This window comes from Cyprinus carpio, chromosome A13 (genome assembly GCF_018340385.1).
Source record: "Cyprinus carpio isolate SPL01 chromosome A13, ASM1834038v1, whole genome shotgun sequence".
Taxonomy (NCBI): domain Eukaryota; kingdom Metazoa; phylum Chordata; class Actinopteri; order Cypriniformes; family Cyprinidae; genus Cyprinus; species Cyprinus carpio.
This window is the reverse complement of record NC_056584.1, coordinates 25,604,594-25,631,932: the sequence shown is the minus strand read 5'-3', so window position 1 is coordinate 25,631,932 and position 27,339 is coordinate 25,604,594. Positions and strand designations below refer to the sequence as shown.

The following is a 27,339-nucleotide window of genomic DNA, read 5'->3' as shown; positions in this document are numbered from 1 at the left end:
GCCTGTAAGTAGTTTAATTCTCACTGTGGGCCATTAGCTTTAGATGAGATTTGACATTCTGTGGCACTGTGACCCACAGAAAGGGAAAAGGTTCAGGAAAAGGTTTAATCTTCTGCAAAGTCATGCTGATTATTTAGAGGACATACGTCATGCTTCACAGACCAAAGGCTTAGGAGTGTATAATATCACATCCAAATATTTTGCAACACTTGGCGCATTTTAAGAAAAATATTGAAATTCCAGAGCTCAATGTTATTGTAATGAGTTAAAGACGAAGGAAACCCCATCTACAAATATCTTCTTTTTTTTTCGTCTCTTAACGGACATAGGAGACTCACACAATACAGCGGACGAGCATCTGGAAACCCCTGCCAGTGAAGTTTGTCTGTCTTCATATGTCAGGATGATTACTGACAGACAATAAGTGCTTGTTCATTTATTATACAGATGCACTTCAGTTGTCTTTGGCTGCATTGTTCTCCGATGAGTTCGGTTTCATAATTCCTTAGTGTATGTACATAACACACACCCACAAACATCTGAGAACAAGCCCTGAGAACACAAAGATTGTATTAAGATTTACAAATGACCCGGGACACATTTTGGTTTTGTTTGAAAAAGTGTTTGAAAACTCCTAACTTATACAGAATATAAAAAATATGTTATTATGTTAGACAGAACACCCAAAATAGTGTGTTATTATTGTTAAGGAATTGTCATGATTATGCTTATGAATGACGAACAGATTTATAATGTCAAGCCATATTTACTTGAATAGCAAAGACATTTTATGAGCTTATATGAATTGAAAGGCTATATAAGGAATAAGTGTACATTTCTACATTTTCTACATTTGTACATTATACAGTGCAAACTGCAAACATTTATAAAAATTAAGTGTGTGAAAGAAAACATATGAAAAATGTGACTTTGATAATTGTGAAAAATGTCATATTGTTGAAAAAGGTTTCAACTAATGGCATAAAACCCAGCATATTTGTTTCAGGCATAGGTATGGTTTCAAGTAAAGTCCAAACAATACCGACTAGCTATTTGTACACATTTTGGGTTGCGATTTGGTTTGTAGCTTCACCAAACATTAGTAAACCACAGTGGATCGCATTTATTTATTTAGAGCAGGTGTTCTCGATTCAAGCCAGCCCAAACCTGCAGATCAAGACGCTTAGATCTTCAGGAAGTCCTCACAGAATGATATTACACACTGCTTTGATAAAGATAAAGTACATCCGGGACTCTATCTTGTCGTGATGTCATTTTGGAAAGTTCAACCAATAGGAATCCCAGGTATGGTGGGAGGTTTTAGTTTTGTTGGATGGTGTTTTGACGAAGATTGTTCTGTTCTAGGGAGGTAGATTGGTTTGATTTGATTGATCTGTTTGATTGATATTTCTTTTATTTTCTACCACTGGAAGATCAGCGCACATCCACCATGATCTTATTACGTTAATACTATTTTTTTTGTTTACACATGCAAATAGTTCATATGTTCACCTGTTCAAGTGATTATTGTTCCACATGCAGGATTTTTCTTCTTTTCCACAAAAACAATTTTGATTGGCTGGACCAGCCGTCAGTCCGAGTCCTTATGCAGCCTCGTTTATCCCAAACGGATAGCGGTGTAAACCACAGGCCGCTTAACCAGCTGGAATCTACGGACAGCGGGCCATTCCTGCAGAGGAATTTAGAGCACATTCACAATGAATGAGTCCAGAGCTGTGACCGCTATGCCAAGTCACACAGAAAACATCCTGCAAACTCTGCCTACTGACATGCAGGAAAATGGTTCGGAAAACGCGAAAAAAAAGCACCCGCCAAGTTTATGAATGTAAGTAACTACATCTGCAACTCTGTAGCAAATGTTTGTCAATGAGAACCGACAGTAATAATGCAGCAGGCGCTCAGACTCACTGCGGTAGTGCACAGATATTCTGCCTACCATTTATATATTTATATGCATATCATTAAAAAGATAAAAAAAAATACATAATTTAAATGTTATTTTACCGCCTCTCTAAAATGTAATAACTATATAGTAACTATATATAATAACTATATAACTATATAGTAATAATATCAATTATGTATTTATTTTTAACATTATGTTTATAAAACTCTAAAATAAATAATTTATATGTAAATTATTTATCTTAAATAATTACATTATATATAATATTTTAAATATATTTATGAACATATGTATATAACATTAGTTTAAAATAGTTTTAATTTAAGATTAATTTAATACATATAATTATAAATAAAATATTCTTTATTATAAATAATTTTAATAATTAATAATTAATTACTTTAAATTAAGTTATTTGTTTTTTTTCATAAAATTACTAATATAACTTATTTTAATATAAATTCACTTTAAATTAATAATACTAATATTTAATTATTAATTTAATTATTAATGAATAGATTACATACAGACTCACAATAAGTAGTAGCGGTAGTGTTCTGTCAGCTTTTGATTAAATGAACTGATCAAACAAGAACACTTGACAGCTGAATGTAGACCACTGTGTTCACAGCCCACATGCTGTTTCAGGTCAGACCTCCACAGGTTATCCCATGAGAAAATCCCCAAAATATCTGGCAGATTCTTCTTCAAGGCCTCATTAATGTGCTGTTAAGTGCAGCCCAAGAAGCTCCATATGATTCAGCGTATACAAATGCAAAGAATCTAAACTGAAATTAGAATAGTGAGGTCCAGACAGGCATTATAGATGTGTGTCCTAAATGTGTGCCACCCCATACTGTGCACAGTCTGTTCCCTATTGTCAGTTCTGAACGTAGCCAACTTCTTTCAGACTAGCAATTCTGAATGCTGCATTCACAAGCAGAAAAGCTTTAGAATATACTGCACATTGTCTTTTTCATTTTATTTATTTTTTGGTTGTGTGCTAATATTGATCTTAATCTGTCAATCTGTTGTGTGCATTGTTTGCTGTGGCTCTGTTGTTGTGATTTGGACCAGTGTGGTCGAGAAACTTGTTCCATCCAGTGCTGAATAAATTACATGGTTCACCCTTAAATTTTCCCACCCGTATTTTTGGAGACCCACCCAAACCGTAAATTCTGCCTACGCCCCAGAGGTGAAGATATGTAACACATGCTGCAGTGAGGATCTTCCGGCCTCAGAGGGAATGACGGGCCATTGGCTATAACTTAAAACGAATTAGCTAGACATTCTTAACCTCTTCTGACCTCACAGTTATCCCACTCCACCCAATGGACTTTAATGTGAGAGTGCTGAGAAGACACACATGACCCGAGTTTTAAACGTGTTATGTATATTTTTTTGGGATGTTTGAGAGGATTTAATCAGCTCGAGGAATGGGCCTAAGGTTAAACCCTGCAAATATTTGATGAATGATGGCTATATGTAATGCATATTTCACTCTCTGTAGAATAATAAGCAGAGATATGTTTTGATAGATAAACGAGGCATGTGGAAAATGAGGTTCAAATGAACTGAGTGAAAGCTTCATCTCAGAAAGTTCAGTGCTCAGGTTTCAGTCAAAGAAGAAACTGCTCTATCTATCTATCTATCTATCTATCTATCTATCTATCTATCTATCTATCTATCTATCTATTCTATCTTCATCTCTATCTATCTATCTATCTATCTATCTATCTATCTATCTATCTATCTATCTATCTATCTATCTATCTATCTATCTATCTATCTATCTATCTATCTATCTATCTATCTATCATCTATGGTTCCATCTCTATCTATCTATCTATCTATCTCATCTACACTCTATCTATCTATCTAAAAAATGCTGGGTTGTTTCAACCCAACTTTGGGTCAAATATGGACTAACCCAACTTTTGGTCTAAAAATAGAATGTAAAAATTATCTATCTATCTATCTATCTATCTATCTACCCAACGGTTGGGTTAGTCCATATTTGACCCAAAGTTGGGTTGAAACAACCCAGCGTTTTTAGAGTCTATCTATCTATCTATCTATCTATCTATCTATCTATCTATCTATCTATCTATCTATCTATCTATCTATCTATCTATCTATCTATCTATCTATCTATGTTCTATCTATCTATCTATCTATCTATCTATCTATCTGCCTGTCCATCCTTCTATCATCTATGGTTCTATCTATCTATCTATCTACTCTATCTATCTATCTATCTATCTATCTATCTATCATCTATCTATCTACTTCATAAAAACTCAACAATGCTGGTTTTTACCCACATTTGGCACTTAGTATTTGTGGTAATTTTGTGGTATTTTTAGACCGAAAGTTGAAGATGACATAAACTTTTTTTTCAAGATATGAGGAGGAGCTTTTTTGGTTTCGCAATTTGCAAAACATTCTGAACATCCATGTTTACAGGAAAACCCCACACAACGAGTGCTACCTGCTGTCTGATTCCCATCGCTCACTGCGACATAAGCTGCGGGTCATGAAAACACTATATGACCGAGTGGAAACTACAGAGCACCTCAGAGTTCAGGGGAGAGGAAGGCCAGCATGTGAAGGAAGCGCTGAAAAGCTGCGTGTTCCACAAGTGGGCCTTTATGAAAACATCTGAAATGTCCAGCGGAGACTCCAGAGCAGCGAGCAGAGGAACGGAAGAACAGATGTAAAAACATTGTCATCCCTTAAATAACCACATGCACACCATGTTAAATAAACACAGCATTTTGCTTCCCTTTAAACATATGGACACAATAAAACAAAACACCAGGAGAATCAGACAACAAAGCAACAATTTAAACTTGAGTGTGAGAAAGACCGGAGAACTGCCTGAAGAGACTCATGTACCTGTGTCTATAGGGTCACTTGATCCAACAGTGATATATAGATTGTGGAGAACAGATCGTTTGTGAAAACAGTAAAAGAGGCCCATTATGTTAAACTCATGATGTTTGGTCACATGATGTGTTTAACCATTCAGAAAGAGTCAGTTTTTTACCCGTTTCCACAAATAAATATCTTATAAATACCACACAGCATTTGGCATTGGTTGGAACAAGACTTTGGGTTAAACAGTGTATATACATATATATATTTAAGAGCATATAAAAAAAAAAAAATCAACAGCCACACTGAATTTCAATAAATGTACAACAGTCATCCCATAAAAATTATATCATCCCATAATCACCATCGTTTAATTTATACTAAATAACTAATAAAATTGCTAATTAAATCATTTATAGTATCAATATTTTAATGCGTTAAACAAACAGTATTAACAGCAGAAATCAACATGTTTTATTTTCCCTATCCATAATAAATATTAATAAATTTATGAATTCAATTTGGCTAATTTTTACATTTTCTAAAATGTAACACCTCTTTAAAACTCACATATTTTATTCTTCGATGCCTCTGTTTTTTCACCTTAAAATACACTCTAAGGATTTTTATCTTGAGTTGTATTTTCAGATGGTTGTAACTTAACCTGATTTTTCAATGGGGTTCAATTTCGACTCCAGTGTAAAAGGTGGGGTCTCTTTTATCGGTCAGTTAGATCCCATTACAGATGAAACCATGTCCAGATGCTCTTGAGTAAATTTCTGCAGGATTTCTAATTGATTTTAAGAACAGCGACACACTGTGTCCAAACATGGGGTAAAGAGCGCACTTGTAAATAAATGTCTGCAAAACTTTCCAAAGTTTGTCTAGGCCTTGTTTCTCAGGTCGTCTGAAGTGCCACCAGTGCAGACAGGAAGAATATAAGCAGATTAAGGATATTATACAAAATAAATTACATTTTACAGTTACATTTTGCCTCAAATACTCGTTTCAAAAATTATATTATAATTATAATAATATGTTTTATGTTTAATATAATTCAGTTGAAATTAAATACAAAGTTATTTCATTTTAAATTAATTATTGCTATTATTGGTGAGATGTAAGAAGGAGTTTTGCAGTCAATAAATGTTGATGTTTATTTTATGGCTTTGCCAGGCAAGCTGAACTATAAAAATAGCATGTGTCATTTTGAACATGGTGTAGCTGAAGTTTTATTTTAAAGTGTGCCCTCCCTAATAATCTCAAAGTATTTTTGTCTTCTTTTTATGCTATTTATAATACTGGCACCTTCATCTGCAGTGGATGCGACTTTAAAGGAGTCGTCTATGCCAGTACAGATGAAATTAGAGCCATAACGGCTACGAAGCCAGAAACAGCACTCCAGTACACACAGACACACAAGATCAGGTAAGAAATGTGACATGGTGCTCATTAAACATGTGCTAAAGGAACATTTAACTTAAGCTGTTTGCTTTCACGGAATCGTGCTTATCGCATATTCGATTTTATGGAAGTTTCCTTGAATTTTGTAAATGACCTGGTTGAATGTCATTCCTACTTTGCAGTGGGCCAGTGTTCATATTTCTAGCAGTAAATGTAGCATGAAGAATGTTTGATAATTGCTGACATGTCAAGGTCTAGTGGGTTTAAATGGAAGGTCATAAGACTAACCTTAGAAGAGTCGGGCCATTGTGTTTCTCTGAAGAATTGAGGGCAAAAGTCATGTGATGTGTTGCCTTTAGACGTGAAGTCATTGATGTTGTTATTCTAGCTGTGTCTGTGAGTAATTTGCAGCTTGCTTCTGCATGTGATTTTACTGCAGAGGCCGTATTGCCACTTTACCTCCCCGTTTTTGTCTTATCTAGTCTGTACTACATCAGAACTCAAAACAAATCTTCCTATCCCATCTTCTGTTCTGAAGCTGCATAGAGGAGAGCAGATATGAAGCTTTAGTTTTGGTTTTCCCTAATGAAGTCATTTCCAGCAGAGGACGTGTTTGAACTTGAGTTGTGTAAACCAGCTGCATTTGTGTTTTTGATGAAGTCAGGGTGTTTTATATCGTTGTCGGCAACATACAAGGAGTAGTTCACCCAAAAATGAAAATTTGCTGAAAATTTACTCACTCTCTGGAGTTTGTTGCACGTTGGAACAGATGTGGAGAAATATGTGTAGCATTGCATCACTTGCTCACCAATGGATCCTCTGCAGTGAATGGGTGCCGTCAGAATGAGATAAAAAACATCACAATAATCCACAAGTAATCCACACATCTCCAGTGCATCAGTTAATGACTTGTGAAGTGAAAAGCTGCGTGTTTGTGAGAAACAAATCCATCTTTAAGGGTTTTCAAACTTCTGGCTAAAATATAATTGCGTAAAAAGAAATGATTCCTCTAGTGAAAAATTCCATCCGCTGTTGTCCTCTCACATCAAAATTCCCCCACATATTTGTTTTTAAAAACAGTTTTTAAATTGTGCTTGATCTGTGTATATTTCTCTCCTGATTCAGACTAGATTCCTTTTTTCACTGGAGAAAGGAATATTATGGATAGAGGGCTTTTGAGTTTTGAAGTTAAAAGCATGTTAATGATGGATTTGTTTCTTTCAAACATGCTTTGGGTTTGCAAGATGTTAACTGATGGACTGGAGTGCTGTGGATTACTTATTGTGATGGTTTTATCAGCTGTTTGGACTCTCATTCTGACGGCACCCATTCACTCCAGAGGATCCATTGATGAGCAAGTGATGCAATGTTGAATTTCTCCATATCTGTTATGATGAAGCAACAAACTCACATCTTAGATGGCCTGAGGGCGAGTACATTTTCAACAAGTTTTGATTTGGGGGTGAATATAATATTTGGATGTCTGATTTTTCATTTTATCAGATGGTCCAGTAGGTTTGTAGGCTGATCTGTTGTCCTCTGGTTCATCGGGCTGTCTTAGGCCCATTCCACAGCAATAAGTAACAAAGGAACATGGGTCAGCGGGTCGGTTGAACCAGGTTTCCTCTTGTTGTCTTTGCCCGCTATGCCTCATTGATAGTGGGGTGAGGAAAATGGAACATGGTGTGTTTTGAGTGGATGTCAGGATACTCAAAGGTTCAGCAGTAAGACCCTTTTCATGCCTGTTGATAACAATCAGAGAATGGCCCGCTCTATGTTTGTGTGCTTTCTCTAATGAGATCTCTGTGAAATCTGGCAGTTTTACTAATAATGTTTGAGAAAACACATCTCGACAATGCTTCAGCTCCAGCTAGTTTCTTTTGTAATATCATTCTGGATTCAAACAGATTTTATCAACACCTGTCTAGGACTATTAATGTAAAGAAAGTGTAAAGTTACATTTCAATGCAAGTGACATTTTTTTTAAATCTGGGGTACAAAATGTACCTTACAACATAATATAAAAAGCAATAGCTTTAAACATGGCAGACAGCAACCAGGCACTACACATTTTAGACTATAAATCTATTTTGAAGTTATCAGGATTATTTTACAAAGCTTGTTATTAGAGATAAAACGGAATGAAAATGTTATATGATTATAGTGACGAAAATGATCACAGTATTGTTGAAATTTGCTGGAAATGTTCAAAAAGCTCTCAAACGCACACTGAAATCATTTCACCGTGTTTTATGTTTCAAGAAAACCAATGGATTTTAAACTAATAAAAATATTGGTTCTGTGACTTACAACTTAACATGTTATCTACTAACATATTCTACATGTTCAAATAAAGGTTTGACAAAATAAAAGTTTTAAGTGATAAATCTCACAAATGATAAATTATATATAACATATAATGTTTCGCATTGGTCTGAACAAAAACAGCAGACAGAATCAAATTAAAGTGTAACTCCACTCTCTGACAGCAGCTGATGCTTGAGGAGCGTCAGAAAGAGAGCTGTTTCCACGGTAACCACTGAGAGAAGATGAAAGGGTGTAGGTTTGATTTGGACATTGGTAGAGACATAACAGGAGACACCAGAAATATTATTGTTTAATCAAAATTATTGCAAGGGACAATTTAGTAGTTGCTGGATATTGATAGTAACATGTCATAACTTTCCTACTAAAAGCTATATACATTTATTTTCTAAGGAGTAGTTCACCCAATAAATGGTATTGTTTACAAGAGGTGTTTTCAAAGAAAGTATATATTTCTATCAATACTGATATGACTAAAAATGGGATGCTTTTCAAAAGTGACTTTAAAAATATGGAACATTTTACTGATTGAATTCAGTTTTCTTATTCCCATCACCTCTCTTTCCAGATCAGTTGACCTTGGAAAAATAATGTCAGCAGTTTTATTTCATAAAGCTGATGGCTCAGATTTACCCTTAAAACATTCTGTTTTCTTTCATATCAATTACTTGTTTTGCAACAGATTCATTTAATCCAAAGGGACTTGAATTTCTGGAACGCTCTTCCTGAAGCAAACAGAGGTTTGATGCAGATCAACAACGCAATGTTGTTATTTCATTCACCCTTCACTTTCTGGATGGTTATGACTTATGTTTGGATGGAGGCAGTGTTGCAATGAAGGCTCTTGAACGTCAGTCTAAATGCTATCAGTATGTAGCACTCATTTTGAAGCCGATAACTGTTGTTATTCAAAGGTATATTGCTCAAGAAGTGCTTGTTTGGAGTTTTTGTTCTCTCCCACGTTTTTTGGATGTATACTTATTAAACTTCATATCCATGGAGAGACTGTCTCACCCCAACCACGGCTGCATTCAGTCGAGACAGGGTGTAGGTGGAAGCGGTCAGACTGTAAGTGCAAACAGAATCTAACCGCACAGTTATATTCAAGCGGCAGCCCATAAGAATACAACACGGCTGCCAGTTCTACAAATTCATCTGACACAGAACCCAACCTACAGACGTAAACAAGTCAAAACAAGACATTCACAGTGCTCCGAAAATGAACATCATCTTGTTTACTGGACTCGTCTGTTAAACTGTATTTTAATTAGAAATCACACAGGTCTAAAAACATGAAATTACATTTCCAAGCCATTTAATTTTCCTGATGTCATGTATTTCTGTATGAACCAGGATATTCATGCACATAAGAATTGAGCGTATCATGAAAAGTTGCTGAATGGAGCCAGACCTGAAAGTGAGTTTACTAAAATGATGCCTAAATCACTATTTGATCAAAGTTAAGTCAATAAACACTATTTCTTTACTATAATATCCATGGAGGAATCATGTAAAATAATACCATTAAGTGATTTAGTTTTATATTTTTTCTCTGAATTCTGAGTTTAAATCTCTCATTACTGTGTAATCTTGCTTCCACCATGGGATACATTTTTTTAAACAGAATCAGAATTGTATTATTGTATGCAGAACTGTATGTAGCTTGACAGCCTCTTTAAATGTTGTAATCCATGTTTCTATGAAATCCTTGCTCTGCGCTACGACCTGTCAAAGTTGGTCACACTATTAAGTCTATGGGATGTTTTGCCTGATTTTTTGCCCACTGTGTGAACATTGTACGCCTGATTGCTTATAAATAACACACCTCTCCTCATGATTTGACACCTATTTCATGGGTCTGTGACAGACGGTGCAGGACGAGTTACACGCTGAAGTTTGTACAGAAGAATAATAATAATAAGAAGAAGAATAAGCAAATAGCATAGTGATGCTTTGCTTCGCAAGCAATTAAACTAAATTTAGTAGACCTCAAACTTGTTCAGCACATGATAGTGACGCTACTATATATTAATTCAGCTGCAGTACCTCAGCTTTAAACAAAACTGCTGACATCAAGTCCTTGAGAATGCGATAAAGATGTGCAGTTGTGAACTCTTCAGGAATCTCAGAAAGTGCAGTTCTGATGGGAGTTTTCACCTCGTGTGAGTTGAGCAAACCCTCGTTCCTCTGGGTGTGGAATGTCACGTGGAGTGCATCTCCTCACTACAGACAGAACAGCAGATGTCTGTCATTGTCAACAGGCAAGGCGAAGTGCAGAGTTTGCTGTCACATGCTTTAGGAGATGTTAAATTTGGCCATGACGGATTGTAACACCTCATACATGACCGAGAGAGTATGTCTAGAGCAGTTATGCACAAACATATGCATATCCATGGCTTTTGATTTGGCGCACCATGCTATATCACAAGAGGAGGGGGGAAAATTTGTATTTATTTATTTTTTATTTCTGCATTAAAATGTCAAAACAATATAAGTGAATTTGATTTAAAAAAAAAAATAACAATGTCAAATAAGCATTTTTGTTCATGTATTGATTGATTTATTTTTAATTTAATACATTTATTATAATATAGTTGCATATAATGCTATTTAGCCTACTTTTGGCTTCGCAATTTTTCAGTGCAGTGCATTCAGTGGGAGAGAAAGTTTGGACACATCATTTTTATTATGACTATTTTGCATTTTGTACAAATAATAAAGTCAAGAAAACTTCGAAATAACATGGGTGCAAATACATCTGTGCTTCTTTTTGTGTAGATATCAAGACATTCTTTATACTTCCTGGCATGTTTTTTCCATGTTCAGAGTTCCTATATATCTACTCTGCTGCTTTTCAGTTTTCAGTTGGTTCACTATCCATTCCAATACATTTCTTCCTTTTTTCATTTTTCAGTTGGTTCACTATCTATTCCAATACATTTCTTCCTTTCTTCATTTCTTCCTTTCTAGATAATAGAAAATGTGTCTGTGGAGAAATTCATAAGAAGACACTAGTATATAATTTCAAGCACTCAGGCAAAAGCATTTGTCAAGTGTCCAAACTTTTAATTTGTACTTACTATTCATATGGAACATATGATTTTTTTTAGTCCGACCTAAACTAATGCGATCATAAACATCATCAGTATTTGTTGTTGTTATTACTGAAAAGGTAAAGATCAAGATCTAGTATTACCAAACTGTGATGCAGCCTACATGAGTCGAGCTCTAGTCATCATCATCATCATGAGACAGTCCCTCTTCACACACAGCTCTTTGTGTCAAGCTCTCTCTCTCTCTCTCTTAGTCTCTTCTACTTCTACTCACCCCATGTGAAGGTAGGGCTCACTTTTACTACAGTACTTTACTCACTTCTCATACACATTTCTGACGTTCACTTTTATCGCGCGATTTACTGTTGTGATAATTCTCCTTTGATTTCTGTAATTTCAAACATGAATTTAGTCAATTTAGTAACAACACGTGGATTTTTAGAACCCCGCTGGTTTAAATGTAGCGTGCGAGAGCGCGGGTTAAATTAAGCGCCAAATGCGCGACGCGACTTTATATATATATTTAGAAATATGTGTTGATTAAGTTGTTAATGTGTCAAATAGTGTTATTATTATTGTTTGTTGCTCAGCACACGTCGAGTCATTCACAACTAAACAGTTTGTATGCTTTTATTTTAATAACTTTGGGATAGTGTGAATATATTCAATGAAATGTAACTTGTTTGGTGACTTGAAATGTACATAGATGCAAGTGAAATTATGCTATGATGCGTTTTTTGGCGGGGTAAGTAGTACGGCATGACGTCAGCATGCCTTAAAAAGCGTAACGCGCTTTACCATGTGCTGATTTTTGTTTCAGTTTTAAGAGTGTGCTAATGATGAAAGAACATATGTGCTGTATTTCCAGTCTCATTCTCCATTCAGTGTATTTGAAGTGAAAGAGTTCAAAGAGACTAACAGATGATGCCAGAGAACTTTTAAAAGAGGGTTTTTGATATTCAGTCCATTTCTAAGAACATCTATATACTAGTTTACTCTTAAAATTTGACTTTCGCTTTTATCATAGCAAATGCTTTTTGGTACTGTAGTGTTAACTCATTTACTCATCAAATATATATATATATATATATTTGTATTTCGCTTTTATCATAGCAAATGCTTTTTGGTACTGTAGTGTTAACTCATTTACTCATCAAATATATATATATATATATTCTTTAAGATTTTGATACATTGTAGTAGAAAGGGTTTATTGTTGATGTGAAACTTTTTGATGCATCTTTATCTGGTTGGGTTATTTTGTTATTGTTTTCTTTGTTTATTGATAAATAATAAAACTGTAATTTAAAGAAATTAAAAAGTTGATGTTTGGATCCTGATGGGATATCTGTTACTGTTATTAATAGAAACATAAAAAAAAAAAAAAAACTTAGTTTTATTTACAGATTTTCTGTCTGTGGCGTTTAGTTTTCCATAAAGATTGAGTTTGAAGTGTCTTGGTGCTGATGCATATGCTTGTGGCTTGGATAGTAGATGTACGTGCCCTTCTCATGCACTTTAGATGAGATTCATGTGAGCTCTATCATGGACAGAGACGGTGAACTCTCAGTAGGTTCCAAAGCAAGCAAATGCTCCTAATGTAACTCATGTGGCATGCATGCATAGTGTGCAACTCTGGCCGCATGCTTGTGTTATGTGCAAAACTGCCAAAATCTATATGTGGGTTTCCTAAGTGGTATTGTGTGCAGCTGTCAGCACAAAACTTGCATATTACTCTGAAAATACAGATTCTGTTGATACAGAACTAGAACCTCTATTTTCAGAAAGCAACAAAATTAAAATCAACAGTTTACTTAATGCACAATCCTCGTTACTCCAAATGAAATCAATGCTATTCCAAATAACAAACTGATTTTATAATAATCTTTAATCAGAATGCATTAACTCAGAATCAACTTTATTTCTGACATTCACAAAGGCGACTTCTAGTAGCTATCTAACACCTAGTTTTCACAATCCAAAGCCCTAACCTCATTTTTACACATTGAACTCAAATGGGCATCGTATTAAGGCATTAAACGGTGTTGTCAATGTTATTTGAAGTAGTTTAAAGCAAATCTAGGTTTGGAGATTTCAAGAGGTTGGAGTGGCGTAAATAAGCCGACATATTGCAATGTTTCTTTCGGTCCAGTTTTTGCCTTTGGTAACATGGCAGAAAGTCAAACTGTTATGCCTGCGTTCCTGCTTAAGTAAATGTTTCCTTGAGGAAGAGAATAGAGGGCAAATTAAATGGCCTTATGCTCCTGCCAGTAGTGAGTTTCTTACTCTTGAATGATGTGCAGTAGAGAAAACAGACTTGCCTCACAGCACTTTGAGAAATGAGTCACGGCCTGCTCTTCTCCTGTGACTGATAACACTAAACCCATGGGGGATTTTGTTATAGAAATATTGTTCGTTTCGGCACAGGTAGGGTGGCACGTCTAGGGGATTTGATTGAGATTATGCATATTAATGTTCATACTCTATTAAAAATAAAAGTTCTTTACTGGCATTGATGGTTGCATGAAGAAACTTTAACATCCTTTCCATTGCACAAAAGGTTTTTAATAGGGCTGCGATATACCTTAAATTTGAGATCTCTATATTTTTCCAAATTTTGATGATAAAATTGATATATAGCTATTGTTTCTAAACACATTGCTTAGTGCAAAAACGGTTAATACATTTAACGGTTAATGTTATTTCTGTTGAGTTAAAGCATGTAAATAATAATAAAATTATACACTGTACAAAAAGTACATTCTGACAGCTTCTATAGCTCAGTGTAATTCACATAATGCATTTCGCATCGTACAGCTGGGGTAAATTACATTTTAATCATTTAGCAGACGTTTTTATCCAAAGTGACCTACAAATGAGAACAAGCGAAGCAATAAGACTAACAAATATGCAGGTGTTTCACATATTTTAATCTGAGAACATAAGTCTCTCAATGGTTTCTAGTTTAAGAGATGCTCTATGACACTATATATGTTCCCACTGGATCTAAAATCTCTTAGTTCCTCCTGTACCACATAAGCACCTCTTGGCTAGTTTGCTGCTGTGGCCTAATGGTTAGAGAATTGGACTTGTAACCCAAAGGTCGCAGGTTCGAGTCTGGCAGGAGTTGTAGGTGGGAGTGAGTGAATGAACAGCGCTCTGTTCCACCCTCAATACACATGGCTGAAGTGTTCTTGAGCAAGGCACTGAACCCCCAGTTGCTCCCTGGGTGCTGGATATAGCTGCCCACTGCTCCGGGTGTGTGTTCACTTCTCACTGCTGTTAGTGTGCACTTGGATGGGTTAAAGGCAGAGCACCAATTCTGAGTATGGGTTACCATACTTGGCAAATGTCACGACTTTCAATTTTTCCACGTTTCACAGGTATTTCATAGATAAACCATTTTTGGTTCCCCAGTAAACCTTTCAGCTAACAGTTCTTAAAAGAACCATTTTTTTTTTCTTAGTGTAAAGAAGATTTTAATAATCTAAACAACCCTTTTCCACTATAAAAGAACCGTTTGTGGAATGGAAAGGTTCCATTGATGTTAAAAGGTTTTTCATGGAACCATCAAAGCCAATAAAGAGTTTCATTTTTAAGTGTGGATTCAGGTTTTTTTGTTTTTTTTTATATGGATTATTCTCAATAATATCTCTAATATTTGATACAGAACCCAGCCCTGCTTTAGTGGAAAAGGTTATGTTCTTCACATTGAGAAAAAAAAGGTTCTTTGAAGAACCGATCAGTGAAGTTTGTTGGGGAACCAAAAATGGTTTGTCTATTGCATTGGTGAAAAACCCTCTTTTGGAACTTTTTTTTTTTTTAAAGTGTAGTACTAATTGTAAAATTCAGCCAGGTCTTGAGTTGGGAATTGGGAACCATTTTATTCTAAATATTCTAATATTCCATTCATAATTCATAAACCAATTTCATGACATTTGGTTCCATCAGAGGTGTTTTTCAGGACCAGACCGGGTGACTGCTGGGATGCATTTGTGGAGTGCGGCTGTGACAGTGTGTGCATTGGCTTGTGTAGAAATGGGAGGTTTGGATGACCTTTTTCTGATTCTGAAATATAGTGAAGTTACTCCAGAAGAAAATAGCAGGAAAAAGAAAACTCCTGTTTAGTTTCATTTGGAAAATACTGATTACCTTACCATAACATTTCAACGTGTTTACCATAACCTGATTACTGAAATTACTGTGCAGATTTCCTAATGCAGCAAAATAATGACTTGCAATTTCCGAAAGAAAATAGCAGAGAAAAGAGAGCACGCTTCTTAGTTTCTTTGAAAAATACTGATTATTGTACACAATTCCAGTAGAACTGGAGTAAACCTATTTTTCATTATTTGTCATTGTTTTTTTGAAATGGTACAACACAATATGAAATGCAACTTTGAAATTTCTTTCAAATGAATCTTCTCTTTGTGAAGAAGGTTTTAACATACAATAAAAAATGATTGATTATATGGAGTCCTATGTTTTGACCTCCTGTCAGCCAGTAAATCTCTTCACTAAGAGGCCTGTTTTGTATATTGTGTATATAGCTGTATGAACGAAGAGTACTTCAGTGGGCTCTGTGTGTACAGACAGTTCAGAAAATGTGTTTATGGGACTGCTGAAAGTATGCTTTTTGGAGGAAGATAATGCATCAGTATGTCTTCAAGCTTGTTGTCATTTGTTTATGCATCATAAACAGCATAAATTAAGCAGATTAGTACATACAGAAAGCTTCATTATGGTCCATGGAGATGTAAAAACCAACATCACAGTCTCTGTTGTCAGTCTTTTAGATTGCAAACAGTTTATCTGAACCAACTTGCTGAAGCACACCATTTTAGAGCAACAGAATCCATTTACAAGACAAATAAGCACTATATAAATACACTGAAAAATTGAATTCAGAGATATCAATATTAATGGAAAATTGAGCGAGGAGAAACACTGAGGCTGTCCATCCTGGAGTTCATTAGCTTCTCATTCTCCGTTTATTTATATTCTAAAAAAAGATTTGCAGGATTAATCAATATTTCACTCTTTCTTGAGTGCAGAGGATTTTGTGATTCATTCCTTAAGGGTTGGAGATTTTTCTGAAATCCAGACAAGCAGTCGCTTGAGCTCAGGAAATTAAGTTTTTTGTTGTTTTATGAACTCTATACCCAAGGCTTAATAAAGCAGAATATGTGATATGTTCAAAATATTGTTTCAGAGATTTAGGCTAATTGCAAGCACATGTAAAAACGACACTGAAGTAAAATATATATACACATTCATTTAAATATTACAGTATGTTTGTGTTGGGGCTGCCAGAATATCCAGTAACAGAATCATATTTTTAAACGAAATGCAATAATAATAGATGTTTACACGGTAAATACTGAAGCCTATAGACCTGTTGAGGTCTACAGGGACCTCAGAAAGTGTTTAGACATAGTCCTTCTAAAAAATGTCTAAATATCATTAAATCATTTGCTTAGATTTTTTTACAGAAACAGCACAAACAGACTTTTCAAACTGAATATTTAACTAAAATGAGTTTATTGGGTTTGAAAGGATAAAACAGTAGATCATCTTCTGAGGCGTTGTGCTTCAGCATCACTGAATGAAGGTTGTTTCTATGTGATTTCAGATTTGGTGTCAGATTCTGTAACAAATCAGTGACGGGTCCGTCAGACAGACACAATGACAGCCTCAAACGCTCCTCGAGACAGGTAAATGTGTGAGCGTGACTTTCTCACATGAAACAAATGCTCAGTAATGAAACTGCATGTGAAGAACATGACATGTCTTCCAGGTATAATGCTGTATGGATCATCTTCTTCATTCTGGGCCTGGGAACTCTGCTTCCGTGGAATTTCTTCATGACTGCTACCATGGTAACAATCGTCTAGTTAAAACCACTTAAACACTAATGGGACATTATTAAATGAATCCATGATTTTGTGAGCTATATTGGATTTGGAATACTTCGTTGTCCCCAAAGGGACATTTGTTTTGGTTTTGGATTTTGGCAATATAAAATTATCCAACTATGAATATTGCATTTAATGCATCGTTTATTCGGAGATTAAGTTTCCTACTGTAAGTTTAAAATGTTCTTGTGAAAAGCATTTATGTATAATATTGCTTTTTATTGCTGTGTATCAGTGGTTCCCAAACTTTTTGTATATATGATCGCTTTATATGATGAACAGATTTAATCTGGTCTTTTGGTTTGTGTTTTGAAGAATAACTAAAGTGTTATGGGTTTGGAACAATGTAACTATGGATGAACTATGCCTTTAAGCATTTTGAGTGTGTTTGGAAAAAATGACTCTGGTTCAGATTATGTGTTATATTGGCCAAAAACATGATGCACTTGTAACATTTTATTTTGTAAATGCAGATTGATGTAAAAATGACTCTATGATGTTTAATGTAGCGTACCGCTCAACATCTGTCTTCTCGTTGTTCTGCAGTACTTCACCCAGCGTCTGAAGGACCCACAGACCAATGGGGAACACAATCAGACAGCCAATGGATCGGTGGTGATAGAGGGTGACAGTCGTAACGTCCTAGAGTCAAAGTTCAACAATGTGATGACGCTGTGCGCCATGGTACCGCTGCTCATTTTCACCTGCCTCAACTCCTTCATCCACCAGAGGTGAGACGAGCTCTGTGTTTCACGTGAGAGCGATTCAGAAACATACATAGATTAGAGCTGACACCAAGTTAACACATTCATTTAAAATATTAAATATGGCTTTCTTTAACTCACAACTTAGCTTACCCAACTAGACATTGAAGCTCTTTGAAATTCTGTTCTGTCTGATATTAAGACTCTTTAGAAATGTGATAGCTAAAATAAAACCTGGTTACTAAAGCTAAATCACAGTTATCAGTCAATGACAGAGAAAGATCAGAAGCAATTATTTATGTTTATGTTTTATAAAAAAATTGAGTGTAAAACTTATATAATTAAAATAATTTATTTATAAATTATAAATGTATTTAAACTAATTATTTACATATTTTGTTAAATTTAATTGTATTTATATATATAAATAAATATATATATATATATATATATATATATATATATATATATATATATATATATATATATTTTATGTGTATATATTCTTAAACTGTCAATTATAAGTGCGTTTAGTAAATAATAGTTAATAAAACAAAATAAATATATATATATATATATATATATATATATATATATATATACACACACACGCACACATATATGACAGTTGGATATATTTATTTATTGTATTGTTTATAATTATACATATATTGTATGTAATTATACATGTATATCTTTAGATATATTTATACTAATATTAAATATGTATATACATATGTATGACGTATGGATATATTAAATTATATTAAATATAAAATGAATTTAATATAGTTTATATCACAGCAGATGTGTTTATGGCAAACAGACATGAGATTAATTGCAATTAAATCTGTTTGCAACCCAAATAAATACTGCCTCATATATAAAACTGTTTCTGATGATCTTAAAATCCCTTTCATCTAAAGGCTTCAGCATGAATGTTGAAAATATCAGCTGTCTAATTTCTCTATAAATCTACAATTTAATTGATGAGTTGGACCAAATAGTGAAGGAAGCACATCCCACATGACTCACCCCCATCTTCCATTGTGTTATCTCACAGTTTTGTTGACTTGACTGTTATTCTAAAATGCGGAAAATGAGTTGTAATAAACACTGCAGAGATATTGTGTAACTTAGCGTGAATCTCCCTATTAGCCAGTGAGCTGATCTTGTGTCGTTTTTCCCAGGATTCCTCAGACGCTGAGGATCTCAGGCAGTCTGTCTGTCATTTTCGTGGTGTTTCTCATCACAGCTGTGCTGGTGAGGGTGGAGATGGAGCCCCTGTCGTTCTTTGCCTTCACTATGATCAAAATCATCTGCATCAACTGTGAGTATCATCATCATCATCATCATCATCATCTGCAGCGTGTCTATTCCAGGCCTCTTTGACCTCACTGTCTATAGTCTTCCTCTCTTCTGGGTCGGGTCACAAGGTTTGGTTTCTGTTTGGGGTTCATAATGAGTAAAAGATGGCTTGGGTTCACACTTATCCTTTGATGCTGATATTAATACACAGTATCAAGCCGGGAAGGTCCTACTTAAAAGAGGAGGTCATACAAGACTGAACTCTCAGAAATGTTTCATGATGTTCTGTGTTATCGTGACCTTTACACATTTTTATCAGCATTTATGTCTGATCTTAACCATCGTTTTTCTTCTTCGCTGTCTCTCTCTGCAGCGTTCGGAGCGATTCTGCAGGGGAGTCTGTTTGGTTTGGCTGGAATGCTCCCAGCGTCCTACACCACGCCCATCATGAGCGGACAGGGCCTGGCAGGGACGTTTGCGGCCTTCTCCATGATCTGTGCACTCGCCTGTATGTGTTCATCCTTTGTCACTCTCTTTATTTTCTTCTGTTCCAAATCATAGAAACCAGAATTTGGAAAATTCTAAACCAGCTTTGTTATTTTTAGCTAAAACTATTAAAACAAGTTTGCTTATTGAAATAAAGCAAAAATCAAATCAAATTTAAATATTAGATGAAAAACACAAACATAAAAAATCTATATGAAAATTCAAAAAGAAGTTTTAAAGTTAAAAAAAGGTACACAACAAATTTTTACTTAAACATAAAAAAATTGAAAATATGAATAATACTATAATAGAATATAAATAATACAAACATAACACCGTACAAAACAGATTAGATTCAAATAGATGTTTAAATTTGAAATACAATTTAATATTAGTAGATAAACTTAAACTGAAAAAAAAAGACTTTAACATAAATTAGAAATATGTTCCCTTGGCAACTAAACTGAAATAAAGTAAGTTTAAGTTGAAGGACTAAAACTAAAATTGAAATAAAAATAAAGCTTAAAAGGACAAAAACGCTTAACAAATGTACTAAAACTAATATTAAAATAAAAAACTGGAATTTTTAAATATTAATAAATACTATTATAGGATATAAATAATACTAAAATAACACTGGACAAAAGCATTCAAAGTAGAATCAAATAGATGTTTAAAGCTGAAATAAAAATTTAATTGAATAAAATTAAGTTGAAGTACTTTAAAATGGAAATAAAATAAAAACACAATAGCAAAAGTTAAAAAGCTAAATATAAAAAAAACTAAAACTAATAAAAATGACAAATGCATGGAACAAAATGACTTAAACTGAAATGAAAATTAAAAATAATAGTATGCAAATACTAAAATTGCATTTGACAAATTCAAAGTAGGTTGGAACAGATGTTAAATGTCAGAACTAAAATGCTACACTAGTTAATGTAAGTGATAATTGTGTGTTTATTTATGTGCTAATAAAACAGCTCTACAGGGATGTCCATGAGAAGGTCTGAACTGCTGAATCTGTTCCAGGTGTATCCAGGTATTGACCTGAATCTTGTCTTTTCCAGCGGGCTCAGCGTTACAGGACAGTGCCTTCGGCTACTTCATCACTGCCTGTGTGGTTATTCTCCTGGCCATTGTTTCTTACCTCGCTCTGCCTAAAATGGTATGATGTAAAGCCCTGATTCTGAGACTCACACCTGCGTTTCATTTCCACTAATCAATGCTGAGAATAATGTTTCAATGCTTACATGTTAAAAACTAAAAGTATTCGTTCTGCAGGAGTTTTTCCAGTATTACTCTGAGAGCAGCGGCTCCCGATCCAGCGCTGACGAGGAAAACAAGATGGATTTGCTGAAACCAGGTAATGGCCAGCGTTTCATATTTATCAGAAATGTTTCTCTAAACATCTAATCTCACAAGTGACACCTAAAGCTGATCAAACACTCACGAACAAATATATGAGACCACTGGAATAAAAACCACTGTTCCCAGTGCATCCAACCTTGTGTACAAGTAAGGTTTCACACTGCTTTTCAGTTTATTTCATATCACACAAGTTGACAGAAAAAACAGGCAGAAGTTCTAATATGGCAAATATATTTAGACAACAAACAGACATATCTAATCAAGATTTTTAGGTCATTTTTTAGTGCCTCAGAAGATTATCTTATCTATTATCTTATCATCTTCCTTACATTACCTACATCTCCTAAATATTTTGACTTTTTGGGACACTATTCCCTGAAAAAAATCCCAGTCTCAGAGTGACTGAACAGTGTCTTAATGTGTTTTTCATGATGGTTTTTTTGTCGTTTAATGACAAATACAGAAAACGGTAAGGCTTTGTGTCTGTCACTCGTGTTTCCCTGTAAAGAGAAACTGATCGTGTTTTTATACTCTTGGCTTGTAGATGGTCAAATAGAGAAGAGGCCGGTCGTGAGCCTGACTGAAGAAGAGAGCAGACCCACCGTGTCAGTGTTTGGCATCTTCAAACAGGTCTCAACTCCAACCAGCTGCCTACATAACCTTCCAAACCATAGCTGAAGTTATCGATGCATAATAAGATCAGGAGTCTGTTTGTAATAACTCTTCTACTCTCTGGCCTCCTGTCGTAGATCTGGGTGATGGCTCTTTCTGTATGCTTTGTTTTCACTGTCACCATTGGCATCTTCCCAGCCGTCACTGTTGAAGTCAAGACCACTGTTGCTGAAAAGGGGAACGGTTGGGGTGAGCGTGTTTGCATGTCATTATATCCATGTTCCTATTTATTCACGTGTTAAGACTGCTCTTTCTCTTTCACAGATACTTACTTCATCCCTGTGTCCTGCTTCCTCCTGTTCAATGTGATGGACTGGGTCGGCAGGAGCCTGACTGCTGTCTGTATGTGGGTACGTATGTATGTGTGTGTGTGTGTGTGTGTGTGTGTGTTAATCAGGCTCAGGCTCTCAACACGTGCTGCGAGTGCTTTATTAGGGCTTGATCAAACGGAGCATCTGACCGTCCCCTTCTGGGTTTTCATAGAATTCCTGTTAAGATGTGTTTTTTTCTGAACAAAGAGAAGGGCAGAGAAAACACTGTTGAATAGTTTCTCTGGAAAATCCTACATCATGTTAAAAGAGCAGTGATTGAAGTCATGTGACTTCATTCATTATGTGGAACGAATTGCTTTTTCCACACAGGGACCACAGGCTGTCAAGTTTCAAAAAGGACAAAAAGTACCTTTAGAAGTGGTCCAGAAGTGGTCTTCTGAAGTCATATGATGGCTTTGTGTGCGGAACAGACCAAAAACCGTGCCCTCTGTTTTTGCTTTTCATTTTCATTCATGCAATTTTAGTCTGTTCCTCATACCAAACTATTTTCATGACTACTGTTATGATGCTTTCATGGTTATAGGGTTGCACGATCATGACAAAAATCATAATTGTCGATTATTCCCTTGAAATTGTAGTTGCGATTATTAATTACGGTTATCACAATTTACACTGAATGATGTTTATGCTATTGTCTGATGCAAATGCATGCCATATTTTTATATGAAAATAGACAAGCTGTAAATACTAATTGATAAACTTTTATTGCTTTTCTATAGCATCAAGCCTTAAATGTCATCTATACATTGGTTTGGTTTCTTCTTTAAATAAAAAAACAAAAAAAGTAAAAATATGCATGGTATTATAATGTTATATTAAAACTAAAATTAAAACATTGGAAAAATGCTTAGGATAACCTGTATAAAGAAAAAAACACATCTTAAGCACGCATAATAATGTAAATGCACTTTGAACGATTAATTAATGCCTTGAACGATTACGGAATTGCAATCACGATTAATTGTGTGGCCCCAGTTGGTTAAAAACCTGATTGATAACCATGTAGATATCAATGTTTTATTCATTATACAAATATAGTAAATATTAAGGATTTATTTATTACATTAATATAGAAAATATTCAAGGATTAAATAAAATTTTTCATAATACATATATAAGAAATATACAAGGATTTATTTATGTATCATAATACAAATATAGTAGATATCATGGAGATCATTTTATTTATAGTTGATATAGAGGATTTTAATTATCATAAGACAAATATAGTACATATCAAGGCTTCAGTGTATTTGTGTATTAATTATCATTAGATAATATGTCGTTGGCGCTGGACTGTGTGTTCATGTGTTTGGTGTTTAGGAAGGTCAGTGTGAAGGTTTTTTTGTCAACATTGAAAACGTTTCCATGGAATTCAGCCTCTTATCTTCCTCTATAAACTCTGTCAAACTCACTTCCAGGGGAAACCTCAGTGGAGCAGATCAGCTCTCTCAGTGTTCCTGGCATTTAGGGAGACTTTAATAACATGAGCACTGGAACGCGTCTCGTGTGCAGTCAGCTGTCTCACGCTCATGCTGGGCTTACCACACTCAGTCTAACGCTTGTTTCTATTCACTCCATAAATGTCCATCTGAATGAGAGCTGAGCATCATGGGAAACTATGACAGCTGTAGACCAGCACGTACTGAGAGAGTAAATGAATTGAGGATGTCACGTCCAGGCAACAGCTGTAGATGAGCCAGATTTAGATCCGGTATTGTCATGAGTTTTGAGTGTTTCAGGAGCGTCTTTCTCGTGCACTGATTGGCTGCTTAAGCAAATGGATTGCAGTGGTTGACCAGCATGGGTTTGGCTGATGCGGTCCTTGATTTAATGATAATGACAGCTGTGTATTATGATATAATACAAAACTGTGACATTATTATAAAAGAATCGCTGAAGCGGAGAGAACATTTAGATTATATTTGGTAACATTTCTTGATGTTGGTTATGTATTAATAAGTGTTGAGATCAACAATAACTTGGTAAATGCTGGAAATGTTCATGCTAAGAAAGTTAAATAACAAAATAAACCTTTTTGTGATGCCCAGTATTTTAAATAAATAAATCATATTTTATTTTAATATATATATACATATAATTAGAAAGTTAAACCTTTTTGTGATGCCCTGTTTTTTTATAAAATATATTATATTTTTTTTATTAATTAATTTTGTTTTTTTAATTTTTTTTCAGTGTTTAGTAATTCACTTTAAATTGGCTTTTAATTTCATTTATATTTTCAGTATGTTTTATGTGTAATTGTGTTTTTCATTGTTTTTCAGTTACAGTTTTAAATATTTATTTTTAGAAATCAATATAGCTTTACTTAAAAATAACAGTTTTTCAAATTTGAAAAAAAGTAAAATGGTTATGCACATTATCTTTAATTTTAAATATCTTTTTTCTGCAATAGTTTATTTTTTTATTTCAGTTTGAATTTCAGTAATTTTAGAGCTTCAACTTGCGCTAGTACAGTATTTACATTAACTGAACAGTGTGTCTTACTCTTGACAAATAAAATGTAATACATTTTGTCCTGAAGATGATGATGATGAATGTCTGCAGATATATTTCTGTTCAGCTGAAGTCTGAAAGTGCTCTCTGTTCTCTGTTCTCTGTTCAGCCCGGTAAAGACAGCGTCTGGCTGCCCGTCCTGGTCACCGCACGCTTGGTCTTCGTTCCTCTCTTCATGCTCTGTAACGTTCAGCCCAGACACAACCTGCCCGTGGTGTTCGCTCACGACGCCTGGTACATCATTTTCATGATCCTCTTCTCCTTCAGCAACGGATACCTGGCCAGTCTCTGTATGTGCTTCGGACCAAAGTACGTACAAAATATCATCAACATGCATGCGAAACAGACTTCAGGCTGCTAGAAAAATAAAATTGTCCCAGTGTGCTACAATGACATGAATGATTTGTGCTGCTTGTTAAGCAAAGAAATGCTAGTAGTTCAAGCGATCAGACGTAGCAATTAGGGCAGGGTTTTAGGATTTTGACACAAGTTTCACGATTCAATTCCAATTCGATTCAGTATTGATTATTTTGGATATATATCAGGAACAATACATGACAGATTTTCTCAAAAACTAATGCTTTATAATATACACGAGAGTCATTTAATACTAGATTACTATTATATTGATATATTATAATATAAACATTTAATGTGGTGGCTGTCATAAAAGCTTGACGATTACTATTATATTGATATATTATAATATAAACATTTAATGTGGTGGCTGTCATAAAAGCTTGACGCTTCTCTTTAACTGAGGCACTCCAGCGATCTGTTACTCCATATTAAACAGCGCCAAAATGGTATTTATTGTTTGAATATTGTAATAAAATGGACAAAATTTGAAATCTCAGACTTTGTTTCAAATTTTCATTTTTTTTTTTTCTTTTTTTTTTATTGCTCCATGGTAAAACACAAAACATTTCATTTTCTTCTTTAGATAATTTAAATTCCCATGTGCAAAAGGGATCAGAAAGAAGATAAAATCTTATAATATCTGAATAAAAACTAAAAGATCACAAAGCTTATGATGATTTAATAATGTTATCAAAGGGATACTCCACCTTGAAATGAAAATTTTGTCATTAATCACTTACCCCCATGTCGTTCCAAACCTGTTAAAGCTCTGTTCGTCTTCGGAACACAATTTAAGATATTTTGGATGAAAACCAGGAGGCTTGTGACTGTCCCATAGACTGCCAAATAAAGTGTCAAGGTCCAGAAAAGTATGAAAGTCGTCAGAATACTCCATCTGCCATCATACGTGCAATCTGGTTTATATGAAGCGACGGGAACACTTTTTGTAAGTGAAGAAAACAAAAATAGTGACTTTATTCAACAATTCCTTTGTCAACGGTCTTCTCTGTGTCTCTCCATATGCTGTGTATGCTCTTCTGTATCATCCACGCCACAAGGATGCGCTGTTTTCTTTCAAATCAAATCTAAATACACCTAGAAACAGTGCATCCTTGTGGCACGGATCTTAAATTGTGCTCCGAAGACTAACAAAGCTTTTACGGGTTTGGAACGACATGGGGGTAAGTGATTAATGACAAAATTTTCATTTTGGGGTGGAGTATCCCTTTAAATCATAATCTGCAATGTTACGTTCATTAACTGAAAACAGGACAGACTAATCGATTCTTGGGATTTAAGAATCAATATGGTTTCATAAAAATGAGAATTGATTAAAATCGAGAAATCGATATTTTATACCCAGCCCTAGTAGCAATATTAGTTTGATCTTGTGTGTACATGTTAAACACTGATATGATGGTGTTCATCTAATAGTTAGTCTTAAGTTCTTCATGTCCTTTAATGTTTTGTGTTCGTCCCACAGGAAAGTGTCCCAACATGAAGCGGAAACCGCAGGGGCCATCATGGCTTTTTTCCTCTCTCTTGGCTTGGCTGTGGGAGCCGCGTTATCCTTCGGTTTCCGGGCCATGATCTAGAAGCATGGCCTAGTTCTCAGTATGATGAAGATGAACTTTAACCCTAGATATACACAGAGCCAGAGAGAATGTATTCATACTGCATGTGTATCCTTAAGGAAGTGGAACTGGAATGGACAATATTCACACGAGGATCCTAAGAGGGAACATCTTCATCAACTTTACGATGTTATGAGCATCATCAGGCAAAGAAACGAGCCAAATCTGTCTGCATCTTATTTTATTTTTCTGTATACTTGTTCAGTATTTAGCATTTATGTATAGCTCAGTTTAACGCCTTTCTGTTTTAGTTATTTTTAACGTTTGTATAAGTATTAACAGTATTAATTGTCCTGCTTTAGTTTCGTTTAACGATGGCAAAGACATGCGTTTGTTTTGATTTTGTTTAGTTTATGGATGGATAGGTTATTATTTAGTAGGTTGTTTTTTTTTAGTTAGCAGTAAGTTATTGTTTTTTAGTTTTGTTTTTTTACCCCATTACAAATGTCTAAAA

General features: G+C 34.8%; 1 protein-coding gene across 2 annotated transcripts; it reads left to right on the top strand.

Moving 5' to 3' along the window:
- Nucleotides 1-1,718: 1,718 nt before the first annotated feature.
- LOC109101010 (equilibrative nucleoside transporter 1-like) lies at nucleotides 1,719-27,209 on the top strand. Of its 2 annotated transcripts, XM_042769509.1 has the most exons (14): nucleotides 1,719-1,846; nucleotides 6,125-6,232; nucleotides 17,219-17,300; nucleotides 17,384-17,465; nucleotides 18,048-18,232; nucleotides 19,396-19,535; nucleotides 19,887-20,021; nucleotides 21,070-21,167; nucleotides 21,284-21,365; nucleotides 21,915-22,000; nucleotides 22,120-22,231; nucleotides 22,307-22,392; nucleotides 25,001-25,200; nucleotides 26,735-27,209. In XM_042769509.1, the coding sequence occupies exons 3-14, from the start codon at nucleotides 17,272-17,274 to the stop codon at nucleotides 26,844-26,846; spliced, it is 1,347 nt and encodes a 448-aa protein (XP_042625443.1). In that variant the 5' UTR covers nucleotides 1,719-1,846; nucleotides 6,125-6,232; nucleotides 17,219-17,271; the 3' UTR covers nucleotides 26,847-27,209. The 2 variants fall into 2 exon arrangements, with proteins under 2 accessions (XP_042625443.1, XP_018969969.1); XM_019114424.2 differs by lacking the exons at nucleotides 1,719-1,846; nucleotides 6,125-6,232 and adding an exon at nucleotides 11,729-11,871.
- Nucleotides 27,210-27,339: the final 130 nt, after the last annotated feature.

What these genes read in the sequence shown, in the direction of transcription:
- LOC109101010 (XM_042769509.1), top strand. Translation starts at nt 17,272, where the DNA reads ATGACAGCCTCAAACGCTCCTCGAGACAG. An exon ending in TCAAACGCTCCTCGAGACAG is followed by an intron (nt 17,301 to 17,383) that starts GTAAATGTGTGA and finishes CATGTCTTCCAG; the next exon opens with GTATAATGCTGTATGGATCA. An exon ending in AACTCCTTCATCCACCAGAG is followed by an intron (nt 18,233 to 19,395) that starts GTGAGACGAGCT and finishes CGTTTTTCCCAG; the next exon opens with GATTCCTCAGACGCTGAGGA.